Source organism: Pituophis catenifer, unplaced genomic scaffold (assembly GCF_029215685.1).
Source record: "Pituophis catenifer annectens isolate HBS135680 unplaced genomic scaffold, rPitCat1.0.hap2 SCAF_6, whole genome shotgun sequence".
Taxonomy (NCBI): domain Eukaryota; kingdom Metazoa; phylum Chordata; class Lepidosauria; order Squamata; family Colubridae; genus Pituophis; species Pituophis catenifer.
The window spans coordinates 9,721,230-9,736,271 of record NW_027256886.1 but is presented as its reverse complement, the minus strand read 5'-3'; the positions used below and the strand labels follow the sequence as shown (position 1 = coordinate 9,736,271).

Here is a 15,042-nt window from a genome sequence, read left to right as displayed (position 1 = left end):
CAATGGATCAGTAGGATGGTATCAAAATATGAGTTCTTAAAATATGAGTTCACTTTGTCTCCTTCATCCTGATTTGATCTTGTCACTTGTGGGACAAAGACTGTTGGACTAAGATGGCCCAAGAAAAAAATTAAATTTATTGGCATAAAGAAACCAATGATGATACAAAGTAATTGTTACATTTTGTATAACCAGAGCATAATAAATGAATAAAATTGTGTGTTAAAATAAATAAAACAATTGAAATATCTTTATTATTTATTTCAAATAATGCAATGAAACCATGAAAGAGATAGTATAAATAAGACTTTCAGAGTTAGAAAAAAGTAATCAGTGTGCTCCTTAGCACCCAAGATGTAATTTCCCTCTTTTCAGTCAGCATAAGTGTTTTAGTGACCTAGAGAAGACATCTCATCATCTGTTGGCCACCATGTTTCTGTTATCACACTCAGATTTCACTTTTCACTCCATGACTAGAGTTTGTTGGTTGTAGTTAAAACCTAGAGTCTACCAATTCTGTTAAGGTTATTGTTGTTGTGTTACCAACCAGCAGAGTAGATTGCACAGAGAAACGTTGCTGAGAGCAATGAATAAGAGATAAGCAAACTGGTTTATCAAAAGCTTACTTTATAGTAGAAAAACAGTTTCATAGTCTTTAAACAAATTCCAAGTCTTTGCCAGTAAATCAGTCCAGTAGTTACAGAATCTTCTTACCCAACAAACAGTAGTTGGTTAGAATAACAAACCCACTCTGGTTCACAAACCACGATGGTTGCAGATCCATCCAATGATAATTAGCAGATAACAACTCCTTTCAATGGTAGCTTATCATCAACAGCAGCATCATAGCAGCAACCTCTCAACAGCATATCATAGCAGCAACTGAACACGTTGCAGTACCTTGCTTAAATATTCTCACAACCAGTAATTATGTGATTACAGCATGACTCAGCATTAAAGCCACATAATACATATACAGATAAAGTAACAGTACACTTGCCTGGACAACATAGTTAGGCTCAAACCATATCCTAACAAATTCAAACTGAAACTATACTGGTAGGTTATTAAACCAATCATTGCTGATTTCTTTGAACCTGTGATTCTTAATTAGCTTTCTTGCATCTTTCCTATTACTAACTTTTAAATTTGTCCAATGCAGTTGTTTGATTTTGATTAAAAGTAAAAGTATTTCAAATTTTGAATGTTTCAAACTTGGAAAAATAAAGTCAAAAGAATCTGTTGCAAGCTCAAAACATTTTGCACACATATATTGTACCTAAATAACATGCCTTATTTAGATTATCTACATTCAATTACATTTTTTTTTTTGCTTTGAGTGTCTATTTAAGAGTGAACATTCTAAATCAGATTAATGCTGTATTTGCGCACCAATAGAACCAAATGGAAATCTAATTTCAGTTGATACATATTGTCATTGATAAATGCAAAATTGGTCAAACCTAAAACCAGGTCAAATTAAACTTGTGCCTTTATGTTCTGTATTCTGCAAAACTATTTCACTGTAGCAGAGTATAGCATTGTAATATTGCAATAAATAGAGTTATATAAAATTAAATTTATTCAAGCATTAGCAATGTATTATATTCCCTTTATAACTGTTTTATAAGTTCTGTTAAGTTCTAATAAATTCTAAATCACTCCAAAATCAGATAGGGTTAATCAGAAATCAATCTCATGGTTCTATTTGCTTATTTTAATTAAGGAGAACCTACTCCTTCAAAAAAAAAATGTAAATTATTGTCCAACAAATGTTTCCATAGACTTCAATTAAGAATTTTTTGGTTCATGACAAGAACAGTGACACTGTTGCTTTAGACTGGATATGTTTTGTGGTTAAAACTAATTCACAGTGATACCTTTTCATTAGAAATTATAATTAGAGAATGATCATTAGAAGTGAAAAGTTAATCTACTTCTAAGGGATCTACAAAAATCTAATAAATTTATGTATACTGGAACAAAACTTGCTTAAACAGTTATCGATTTCTTTGTAGGCTTGAGGAATGCAGGATTATGTCGTCTGCCAAAAGGCCGTTATGGCTTAATTGGGAAAACCCAGATATTATGTCTGAGCTGCTATTTCAGAACAATGAGATCATCTTTAAAAATGGAGATGGTAAAGAAAAATATTTTGTTGTAATTTCTGCATTGTTGTTTTCATTATCCTGCCTGAAACACTCCAATTCAGAGTTTATATCCTAGCTAGCATAAACATACATTTCACACGAATATCTGTCCTTTGGATGCTGACACAGTTGTATCCCTGTGCATCCCATATCTCAGATTATTTTCTGAAGGTACTTCTTGCCCTTCTAAATCCAAATTTATTCATATTTGTTGAGCATAATGGTATCAGGTGAAGGTTTCACACAGAGCAGGGAAGGTATTCTTTTCTATGGAACAGTTCATATGTGTTTCATCCTATGTGAGAGACCTCTTTTCATTTTGAAAATAACATTGTAGCAATGCTCAACTGATTTTTTTCCTGGCAAATTTCTTTTCTGTTTTTTTAAGGAAGAAATTTTATACTTCATATTTGTATGAAAACCTCTGGCAAAAACTCATATCATTTCCATTTAGATAGACAGTGCAATTGATTTACAGAGCATTGGAGACACAATGAGAAATAAGTGGAATGGGAAATTTACAGCCTAGGGAACAACGCTGATATCATAGTTGAACTTCCTCCTAAATATTTGGGGATCCTACAGTGTTCTTGATGAAGCACTGGGTGGAATAGATGCTTTGTTCAACAGAGAAGCCCTTGCAGGGACATTGCTGTTTGTTCCTGTTCTCTTTTACTCTGATCTAATAGGATCACAAAAGAATTACCTTTGTCTGGCACGGAGTAAATACATGTATACAGAGTATACATGCAGTGACTGCTATAGGTATATTCTCTTTTGACCAAGAATTGAAGTTAGTTTGTTGAAGTTGAGACCTGACCATAACATTTGGTCATCTCTGCCTCTGTCCTCCATAGTGTCTATCACAAAGTTTATAAATGTTATTCCTAAACTTGACATCTCTGGATTAAAACTGGATGATAACATCAGCTGGTTTAAAAGTCTTTAAAGTAATCTTAATTTAAAAAATTTATTTATTTATTTTATTTATTAAATTTATATCCCGCCCTTCTCCCCGAAGGGAATCAGGGCGGTGAACAGCCAAGAATTAAAATAACATACAATATAAAAGTTAAGATAATTAAAAATAAATTAAATTAAAAGGCCTCCCCAATTTAAAACCCCTAGCTATACAATTAAAAAACTAGCTCATAAAACCTATTCAGGCCAGGCCGGCTTGCTGAAATAAAAACGTCTTCAGGGCCTTACGGAAAGTGCGGAGATCCGGAATCAGCCGTATTCCGGGAGGTAGCTTGTTCCAGAGGGCAGGTGCTCCCACAGAGAAGGCTCTCCCCCTGTGGGCCGCCAGCTGACATTGCTTGACCGACGGCATCCTGAGGAGGCCCTCTCTGAGAGGGTAGCAGAAGGCGGTCTCGTAAATACCCTGGCCTAAGCCATGGAGCGCTTTAAAGGTGAGAACCAACACCTTGAAGCGCACCCGGAAAACCACCGGGAGCCAGTGCAGCTCGCGCAGGAGAGGTGTTACATGGGAGTGCCATGTCGCTCCCGTAATCACCTGCGCGGCCGCATTCTGGACCAGTTGGAGCCTCCGGGTGCTCCTCAAGGGGAGCCCCATGTAGAGAGCGTTGGCGTAGTCCAGGCGAGAAGTGACGAGAGCATGAGTGACTGTGCATAAGGAATCCCGACTCAGAAAGGAGCGCAACTGGCGTATCAGGCGAACCTGATAAAAAGCCCCCCTGGCCACGGCCGTCATGTGCTCTTCTAAAGACAGCCGTGTGTCCAGGAGGATGCCCAATGTTTGATTATATAAAAAAAACAAAGTTTTTAAAACTATATTCAGTTTTCCAAACTTCATCCCTTACATAATGCATTTTTTATCCAGACCTACGCCAGGATATGCTCACGCTTCAAATAATTCGAATTATGGAGAACATCTGGCAAAATCAAGGCCTTGATCTTAGGCAAGTATTCCTAAATTCTGCCAATAGTTCTATTTGTGTTTTTCCTTTCTGCTTCAGTCTAATAAAGAATATGATCTTGATCAAGAGTTTGCAACAAACTTTACGTCATCACTTATTACGGCTTTATCAGTTTTACAAATGTTTCAATTTATTTGCAGCCTCTTTCTTTTTGCAGGGTAACTTTGCATTTTATTTCATTCAAGCAGCTCAGGAAAGTACCACTGTGTTCTAATGTTTTGTGTATCTACATTGTACACATTTGCCAAGATTCAAAAAGCCCTGTCAGGCATTCACAGTGGAATAGAATAGAATAACAGAGTTGGAAGGGACCTTGGAGGTCTTCTAGTCCAATCCCCTGCTTAGCAAGAAACCCTACACCACTTCAGACAAATGGTTATCCAACCTCTTCTTAAAAATTTCCAGTGTTGAAGCATTCACAACTTCTGGAGGCAACTTGTTCCATGATTAATTGTTCTGACTGTCAGGAAATTTGTCCTTCATTCTAAGTTGCTTCTCTCCTTGATTAGTTTCCACCCATTGCTTCTTGTCCTACCCTCATTTGAAAGAACAGATCTAGCCCTATACCACAAAGTGTTTGAAACTTCTCTATTTCAGACATGAGTTGGGTGGCTCATGTTTGAAATATAGAAATATATATGCACTGGATTCTTGGAACTATTTGCACAATTGTTTAAAATTTCTTCTTAATGACAATATAGCTCAATGATGGATGTGAAGTTAATTAAATTCCATTAGAAAATCCAAACTTAGTTATTGCAGTCTAGGGTTGTATACCTGTGCATTTTGTTCGATGGACATATTCATATACTAATATTTTGACAACTGTATCGGAAAACAAAAGTATCATTTTCCTCTTTTAGGATGCTACCTTATGGATGCTTATCCATTGGTGACTGTGTGGGGCTTATTGAAGTTGTGAGAAATTCACATACAATCATGCAGATCCAGTGCAAGGGTGGCCTTAAAGGTGCGCTGCAGTTCAACAGCCACACATTACACCAGTGGCTCAAAGACAAGAACAAAGGAGAAATGTGAGTTGAATAACTAACCTTTTTTATTTTCCATCTGTTCTTGATGAAGGCTAATCATCTTGACTTTTCCTCTGCTAAAGACTATTGTGCTCACAATCCAAGGACATTAAGCACACATACGCTATATTCTTCTACACATAAGAGTATAGAACCCAGTGGGTGATTGACTCTGGTCATCCAGCTTCCTTGATTGTGGCTGAGATGTGAAGTTAGGGTGATGTAACAGCATGCACAACCTTGTATCTTCTGAAAATTCCTTCCCCCCACCACCACATAGTTAAGGTTTTCCAAACAAACTTCTAATAAATGCCAGAGTTCTCTGTAAATGTTACAGAAGCTTAGTTACATTTATGTGATAGACAGTATATTAATGGTGGGTGTTGGCAGCTGGAAAATGCCAAAATACTGTAAAAGTTGTAGTTTTGGAGCTGGCACTGGAATCTGATGTAATGATCTACAGCATAGATATAATAAGGTTTATTATTTCATCACAAAATTATTGGACAGCAGGGGTTCCTCTGAAGTCTGTCAGTGTTGGGGGGTTGCTGGACAAGAGTAAGTGCAAAGGGATTATTTTCTGTCAGTCTGTAAGAGATTTGTGTGATACCTTCTTGGCTGTATTTTCATAACTAAAGCAAATTTTCTCTTTTTCCTTTGATAATGGACAAAGGTCAACATACGATTTTGCACTGTCAATAATAATAATAATAATAATAATAATAATAATAATAATAATAATAATAATTTTATTTCTATACCGCCCTTCTCCCGAAGGACTCAGGGCGGTGTACAGCCTATTAAAAGCACAAAGACAAACAACAATTAAAATTATTTAAAATTATTAAATAATTTCGACTCAATATTAAAACCCCCCAAAATTTAAAACATCCAATTTAAAATCATTACATTGATAGCCCGGCCTGGCGGAACAGCAGGGTCTTAAGGGCACAGCGAAATACCCTGAGGTCAGAGATCTTACGCATTTCCGGGGACAGTTCATTCCACAGGGCTGGGGCTCCCACAGAGAAGACCCTCCCCCTGGGTGTCGCCAGCCAACATAACTTGGCTGATGGCACCCTGAGGAGACCCTCTCTGTGGGAGCGAACTGGCCGGTAGGAGGCTACTGGTGGCAGAAGTCAGTCTCGAAGGTACCCGGGTCCTATGCCATGGAGCGCTTTAAAGGTGGTAACCAACACCTTGAATTGCACCCGGAAAACCACTAGGAGCCAGTGCAGCTCACGCAGGAGGGGTGTCACATGGGCACAATGGGTTGCTCCCATAACCACCCGCGCAGCTGCATTCTGGACCAGTCGGAGCCTCTGAGTGCTCCCATATAGAGAGCATTACAATAGTCCAGCCGTCTATATTTTGTTAACTTAAAAATCATGCTATTAATACTTTAATTAAAATTGAATCTTTAAAATCTTTAAAAATGAAAAAAAAAAACCTTTTTCTTCTGCCAAAATGTTTGTAAGATTATTACAAGATGGCTACAAGAATTAGTAATTGTTCTACATTATTTGACATGTCCAAAATAACAAAGTAGTCTTTATCCAAACTAACATCTTTTTTTTTATTTTTCCTAGGTATGATCCAGCTATCGATTTGTTTACTCGCTCATGTGCTGGCTATTGTGTAGCTACTTTTATATTGGGAATTGGTGATCGTCATAATAGCAACATTATGGTAAAAGATGATGGGCAGGTAAAAATATTTAAAATATATTCCCTTTCAGTATCTTTATTTAAGGGGTGCATTAATTGTCATATTTTCTATCTTGGAGATATATTTTGTGCCGCTGTTGAGGATACTATAGACCTGTGTCTATATTCACCAATTGTTTTCCATTTCATTGGAAACTTCATTGTTTTGGGGAAACCTCTCCCCCCCCCCCCAATGGCATAGTTAAGGTTTTCCAAACAAACTTCTAATAAATGCCCGAGTTCTTTACTATGTTTTGAAGAGTGCTAATGTTATAGAGTTGTTTTGTACCCTGGCATATGGACTGAAACACCAGAGCAGGTATAACAGGACAACAGAGTAGGAAGGGACCTTGGTGGTCTTCTAGTCCAACCCCCTGCTCAGACAGGAAGCCCTATACTATTTCAGACAAATGGTTGCCCAATCTCTTCTTAAAAACTTCCAGTGTTGGAGCATTCACTACTTCTGGAGGCAAGTTGTTCCACTGGTTAATTGTTCTAACTGTCAGGAAATTTCTCCTTAGTTCTAGGTTGCTTCTCTCCTTGATTAGTTTCCATTCATTGCTTCTTGTCCTACCTTCAGGTGCTTTGGAGAATAGTTTGACTCCCTCTTCTTTATGGGAGCCCCTGAGATATTGGAACACTGCTATCCTGAAACCCCCTAGTCCTTTTTTTCATTAAAATAGACATACCCAATTCCAGAAACCATTGTTTATATGTTTTAGTCTCCAATCACATCTTTCTTGCTCTTCTCTGCAAATTAACATTTGCTCTTTCTTCATATTAATAACAGTCTAAAATATATTCTCCATAGCTGTTTCACATTGATTTTGGACACTTTTTGGATCACAAAAAGAAGAAGTTTGGTTACAAACGGGAGCGCGTGCCATTTGTCTTAACCCAAGATTTCTTGATAGTGATTAGTAAAGGAGCACAAGAATGTACCAAAACAAGAGAATTTGAAAGGTGAGTAAGCGGGAATAGAAATGCTATTTGGTCTGACCAAATTTCTGTTGCAGGGTGGTACAAAAACATGACATTATGTCTTATAGAGAAAATGGTATTTGAGTTGCCTTGAGTTTTCCTGAATAAAACCTTGTGCATTAGGTAACAGCAAAAATTTGGGTCCAATTTTCAGTTACATTTTTTAGTAAACAATTACATTTGCCCATGAGGCCCTGTTGTTACTGTAATAGAAAAAATCTGGTTAGAAGCCAAAGGGCAACAGTCTGCCATATGATCACAGAGAGATTTCCACAAAAAAATGTTACCAAATACTGAAGGTGCTGACTCACATCCTTCTTACCTTTCAGTTAAACTATTGCACTTTGCCTTACATGTGGCTGTCCTTGAAGGGACTTCAAAAGTTTACCTATCACAAGAATATTTGGCATAATACAGTTGCAGTTACTTTGTGGGAGATGCCCATAAGTGAAGCTGTTGGTGATTTATTGTTTAGGTTCTTCATATTTTTAGGATCATCTTCTCCAAGTAGAACCTGCTCATTCTAGATAGTCTAGCTAGGAGAGGAGTATTTATAGTGCAGGTACCCACTCCTCAAGGGGATTGGGGCCCAGAAGGTTACTTCCTCTGAGCCCCTTCACTGTAGAACAGCTTCCTTCCTGAAAACAGATTAGCTACTGTCTTCTTATCCTTTAGAAAATAGTAAAATTAGTTCTGTTGTACATTGTTTTTGAAAGCAATGATTTTTAATTTGGCACAGCAACTGAGATATTTTCATTTTGTATCTGTTACATGTCATTTTAATATTTTAAGCCACCTAGACAACATAAAAATTACCAAAATAATGACGGTGGTAATTATGATGGTGATGAACCAATCTAGCACCACCTTTATAAGCCTTTGTTCATGAACAATTTAGAACAATTTGCAAGTGGAAAACTTGCAAAGACATATCTTGGCCTTATTATTATCTCTACACTGAAAATTGCAAATGAATTTGGCACCACCCGTAAGCCTCATATAAAAAAAGCTGTATTTTCTTTTGTCTTCCTGTGTGTATTTACATGATAATTATGCTTATTAATGCTGAGTGCAGAGGTTGTTGGTTGTGACTATTATCAAAAGTATACAGAGCTGAATAATGTAAAGCTCTTTCAAGAGTAATGTTTGTTACTCTTACATTTAAAGAAACTATTTCTCCAAAGATATTCCTTGGAAATTATATATCTTTTGGCAATCAATATGTCTCCAGATGTGTTGGATTACAGCTCCTGTAGCTTTAAGCTCACATGATCTGATTGCGTGATGGTTTAGAATTTGAGGAGTTGTAATCCAGAACATCTGAAGGGTCCTAGATTGCGTCTGTACTGTAGAATTGTTTTCCTTAACACTTAAACAAAAAAATTTTCAGGCAGATAATCGTTTGAAACAGAAGGATGCCTATGTATTTGTTGGCCTGATCTCAAGCGTGTTGTTAATCTGATAGGACTTTAATGGGGTGCATTTTCTCTTTTCAAGGTTCCAAGAAATGTGTTACAAGGCCTACCTAGCAATTCGACAACATGCCAACCTCTTCATAAACCTCTTTTCCATGATGCTTGGTTCAGGGATGCCAGAATTACAGTCTTTTGATGACATTGCATATATACGCAAGACTCTTGCCTTAGACAAAACTGAACAAGAAGCACTTGAGTATTTCATGAAACAGATGAATGATGCTCATCATGGTGGTTGGACAACAAAAATGGACTGGATCTTCCACACAATCAAGCAGCATGCCTTGAACTAAAGTAAAGATAATGAAAAACTGATAAGCCTAGTTTTTTGGCTGTTCCACTGCACTGTTGTCTCAACAGCTTAAAAAAAAAAACCTTGTTGCATCACAGTTGCACAAACCAAGGCCAGCGTTTGAACTTCCAACAAGGTTAAAAATGCAAAGTTATTTAAATAAAACATTTGTAGTATTTTGAACACTATAAATCATGCATTTCAACATGTAACTTTCCTATATGTGTAGTTGTGTTAATGCCTTAAGTGTAAGAAGGTAACTTGGAGATTTGTTCATCTTGGTTTATTTAATTGGGAATTTATGCCAGCATAACAGCCCAATCTTTCATATGTCCAGTCTTTCATGTAGTGAAAAAAGGGATTCAGATAAGTTACAGAATAATGAAAAAAAGGAAAGTTTAGCAATTTTGTTCATTGTTTCTAAAAGAGCTTTCTTCTCCCATGAACTGTACTGAGTAAAAAAAAAAAATAGAGGGGATGGTGCCTTTATAATGTCAGATAAATTTGTGGATTTAAGAGTAGTGGTTTTTCTTAGGTTTTGGAGTTTGGATTTTATTTTTTTTCTAACCTAAACCTCAAAACATTTTTCATGCATGCTTTCCAGAGCCTAAAAAAAGAGGTGAGTTATTAGAATTAAAGATTATTTTTATAAACGTTATTTATATAACAGAAACTTATTAATATATATTTCTTTATGTTGATTTTCTGTCATTTTAATTTTACAGACCACTTCTTTGTCTAACAGATTTATATAAACCACTAGACTGATGCAGTGACTTGTAGGATCAGATTTAAAGAATCCTGTGCTGTTCCAGGCATGGCTTCTCTGTATGTACCAAGTCCTGACTTTAGAACCAGCTCACATGCAGAAACATAGACAATGCAGGGCATACTTTTACTACATCCAGGGATTTATTCAGCACGTGCTGAGTAGATGTTGAGAACTCTCTGTGACAAATTGAATAGGATATGTATGCCTACAGTTCATATGTTCAGAAGGCTACTTAAGTTCGGCAGCTGCACAGAGTTTGTACTTGCATTAGGACTCCAGGATGAGGTCAGGGCCTGCAAGTCCTTGTCTGTGCCGTCACAATGGGGAAGGGGGAAATCTTTTGAAACTGGTAACACTTGCTTCCAAATAAATATGACTTGTGATCAGAATGCTCAATTTCCATTGTCTACAACTGCCTTTTCTACCTTTCCATCTGCCAAATCTCTTGGGCTACAGCTGCTATCATCCCTACCCGGTAGAACTCGCTTTGTGATGGGAGTTATACCCAGACATATCTGGAGAGTGCCGAAATGGTCAGTAATAAACATGTTTAAATGCTGAAGTTGAATCAGAACTCGAGCATATTTGCTGAAGTTCAGATGGTAAAGTTAAGCTAAGTGTAATTTAGGAATCTAAAGAGTTTTGACTTATTTTAAGCTTATCCAAAAGGGAACATCATATATTTATAACACTCTTATAAAAGTTGAATAATTCTTAATACCTGTGGTTAACACAGTCAGAAAATAACCTTGAATAGACTGAGAAACAATTGGATGAAAAGGGGAGAATTTGTGTCTTCAGCTTCCTGACCAAAGTAGTACCACAAAGTTTGTTTCCATTGGTAACTATTTGAATGTTCTATAAGAAAATCTATTTATGGAAATAGAAACTGATTCTTCTTTATGCTAGTTTTGGTGCATTAGAATCACATAACATCTTTCAGGTCTTCCTAAAAATCTCAGGCAATGCTCTTTAAAAAATATTTGGTGTATCTTGATTATTTTTAACTTGCCTTCCACCTCTCCCTTGGCTTTCCTTCCTAGACTGCTGGAAAGGAATTGCTTAATTAGAATAGCCAACAAACCAGAAATAATAATATAAATCTGATCACTAAACAGTCTTCAAAATGCTACATAATTCATAGCATGCAGAACTAACTAATCAATATTTTATAGATACGTTTGTGCCTGTATATACTGTATGTCTTTATTGCAATATAAAACTGACAAAAAATTGGCATCAACCAGCATAGTGGCTGGTACAAATTGTTCCATAAATATTTTTTTATAATATTGTGTATCCTGAGCCCAAGAACCTAAGGTGCCATTTATTTTATACTAATGTTGTCTCACCAAGTTCATAGGATTTGAAAATGTTCCTGAAATCTGGATATTTGATCGCATTTGCCTTCCCCTCCCCCCCAATAGGTATTCAGAGTGCAATATAATTTGAATATGGTGTGCTGACAGTAGCTAGTAGAATATAACAAATAAATTTGTATAGAACATAAACGGTTAAGAGGCTATATTTCTTGAACAATGTAAACATTTGTTATCTGTTAGTAATTGCATCTTGAATTTATTTTTATAAATACAGATAATGTGTATGACAATTATGCACAGCTCTTTGCAAAAATCATAAATCCACGCATCTTGAAAGCTAATGTTGGTAGAGATGATACCATAGGGCAGGACAGAGGAATCTGCAACCTTCCTAATGTTGATGAACATTTATTCATTTATTATTTATTTTACTCTATATATATTTCAACAATTTACATGTTTGCTTAAAATATCCCTAATCATTGATCATTTAAGGTAGAGTTGCTTAGGAACCATAATTTTACAATAAATATCTGCACAGTCATTGGATCCCTTAACCTGCATATATGACTGTGGAAACCTGGAATTGGAGTAAAAATATTTCTTGGGTTATCTGGACTACTTTTCACCATTCTAATATTTGTCTGAGGATAATCTGTATGCAGTTAGGATTCACCCACCCCCTACAAAAAAGTACCTCTAATTCTATGCCTTTGATTTGTATTCCCCCCTCCCCCCCAAAAAAATCCCTTCATCCTATGGTAAATTGAATGTGAATTTACACTGTGGGACACTGTGACCATCATAGACCAAGCCAAATCCAAAACCGCAAGAGAATTCTTGGAAGCCTGGCACTCTGACAAGCCTGGAAGCCTGGCACTCAGCCATCAATAGGCACATCTATATACCATTCAAAAGAGACAATCAACAAGCCAAAAAAGGAAACAAAAAGACCAGAACACCTCCCCACCAGCAATCATCACCCGGATGAAGAGAGATTAACCCCACGATTAATCTCTACTAGCACTGATGATGTTGCCTTGTTCTCGTTAGTTGCCAAGTCGTGTCCAACCCATCACGACCCCATGAACAACTTTCCTCCAGGTCTTCCTATCCTCTACATCCCCCGGAGACCATTTAAGCTCACACCGACTGCTTCAGTGACTCCATCCAGCCACCTCATTCTCTGCCATCCCATTCTTTTGCCTATTTTTTTTTACCTAGTTTGTTTTTTATTAGATGTTATCTAGTTTGGGCAATGAAACGTCTGCCAGAAACAACCAAGCTCTGAGAGGATCAAGAACCCCTCAAAACAAATTGTCTTTCAAAAGCAACATTTAATCTGATGTTTTAGAATAGGAAGGATTTTGATCAATCTGTTTTTAGGTATCTAAAACTACAACTTTTGTTTCTTAGTCAATGTCTCCAATTGAAAAAAGATCCTCATTTTGCATTACTGTTCACTTGTGATTAAGTTTGTTTCTTTAATACTATAGACAAGGAACAGATACAAACTGTCTTTAGGAGTTATTTATTTAAATGCCATGATGTCCCTGTGTCTACAAAGACAAGAATCATGCTAATCATATTCCCTGTGATATTCTGTGGAAGCAAAAGTTGAAAAGGTTGGATAGGAAGATGAACATCCTTAAAAGTTGGTGTTGAAGACTGCTGGAAATAACCATGGACAGCCAAGAAAAGAAATAAATGGATCAACAAACCAACCAGAGTTCTGTCTAGAGACACAAATGACCAGGCTCGAATTATGCTTCCAACACATTATGTTGAGACCTAACTCGCTGGACAAAGTGGAAGGAAAGGTGAAGACAACCATGGCAAGGTGAATAGACTGAGTAGCTGTGAGTACTCTGTTGGAAGAGCTGAAACGCCAGGTTAAGAACAGATTATCATGAAGAAACTCCCATGTAGTTGCTAAGAGGTGACCACCCAGAAGTCTAATGTGCCATGTATTTGTTTTATAGGAATAATGGAAATTACTTTATACCAAACTAGATATTTGATGTACTTAATTCAGTATTTTTTGTATTAGTAAACCAGATGTATCCAGGATTCTTTCCATCCTTTATCTGGAAACACCAGGAATTGAACCTATGAATTTTCTACAGGTCATTGCAGCTGTGCTCCTTCTGATCATAAATATATTTTTATCTAGCATAACAGTTGTGTTCTACTTTTCTACACTGATTGCCAGCACTTTTACTTAGGAAATAATACATACAGTAAGTACTTGAAAATATAGCTCTCCAATTTTAAATGATCAGTTATAACCTATAATTTGCTTTCTTGTGAAGGATTATTTTGGATAAAATATATAATATCTACTGAAAATCATTATAAACTTGGTTTGACCTCCAATTTCCTATTTGTTGTTCCAGTGAACAGAAGTATTTTATGGGCACTCTATTTTAAAGTGCTATTTAAAATTTGACATATATTATTGTGATATAGTGTCATATTACAATTCTCAGGTATGGCAATTATAATGATCAAAAATTCAGGTTCGGATTTTAAGAAGCACCAAGTCAGGTTTTAGGTTTTAAATGACTTATCAGCAACTACTATTTCTACCTGGATACATGGAAAAGTAAGGAACTTTGCTCCTCTGTTTACGATCTTTGCTTTTCTGTTGCTCTCTCAAAGTTTTCTGGAATTGTTCTTGCTAGATCCTCGGCCTCCATCCTCTTAAGATGTTTAGAACCCAGTATTGTTGCTGTGAATATGAGTAGACAGATCACACACCTGCGCTGGCAACCAGATACACACGTAGCAAAACAAACTCTGCTTCTGATCTGGAATCCTTCACTACTTCATAGTTCTGTGTGATTTGTCTGTCTTTGATATAGTTTATTGCAGAAATATTCACAGAAGAATTTGAAAAACATGTTAGCATCATTGAATTGTATTGATCTGAAATCACATGAGAAAATTAGAACTCAAGAACAAAGGAAATGAGATGGTTTGGTCATCTCTGGCCTTTTTTTGTTTGTTTGAAAAAAAATACTTTTATGAATGGTCATTGCAAGTTTTCTAACATTCAGTCTTTTTTCACTTCATTTTATAAAATGTGTATTAATTCTCCATTTTCTGTGTAAGCTTACCCATTTTTAACTGCCTGCCAATTTTCAGACTAGAACTGGATTCTTTTAGGGAAAAACAAAAATACCTGTGTGTGTGTTCACACCTGAAATAGTTTTGCATTAAACAAAATAATCACTGGCTTTTAAAGTTTTTACAGATTTTAAGTTAACATTGAAAAGCTAAAGAATTGCACAAATTCTTAAGGCACTTATTTGTTGACTTTCTGCATCACAAGTTATGTGCTTTAGGTCTGTTTTATGTAAGACTAGCATTG

The 15,042-nt window shown here is 36.3% G+C and overlaps 1 protein-coding gene across 1 annotated transcript in view; it reads left to right on the top strand.

The window, feature by feature from the left end:
- PIK3CA (phosphatidylinositol-4,5-bisphosphate 3-kinase catalytic subunit alpha) overlaps window positions 1-10,743 on the top strand; it is a 41,081-nt gene extending 30,338 nt beyond the window's left edge. The window contains exons 17-22 of the mRNA XM_070944984.1: window positions 2,019-2,140; window positions 3,994-4,072; window positions 4,954-5,124; window positions 6,711-6,828; window positions 7,639-7,790; window positions 9,306-10,743. Coding sequence (XP_070801085.1) covers window positions 2,019-2,140; window positions 3,994-4,072; window positions 4,954-5,124; window positions 6,711-6,828; window positions 7,639-7,790; window positions 9,306-9,576 — 913 coding nt within the window. The 3' untranslated portion in view covers window positions 9,577-10,743. The remainder of the gene's footprint in view (window positions 1-2,018; window positions 2,141-3,993; window positions 4,073-4,953; window positions 5,125-6,710; window positions 6,829-7,638; window positions 7,791-9,305) is intronic.
- The last annotated feature ends 4,299 nt before the right edge of the window (window positions 10,744-15,042 follow it).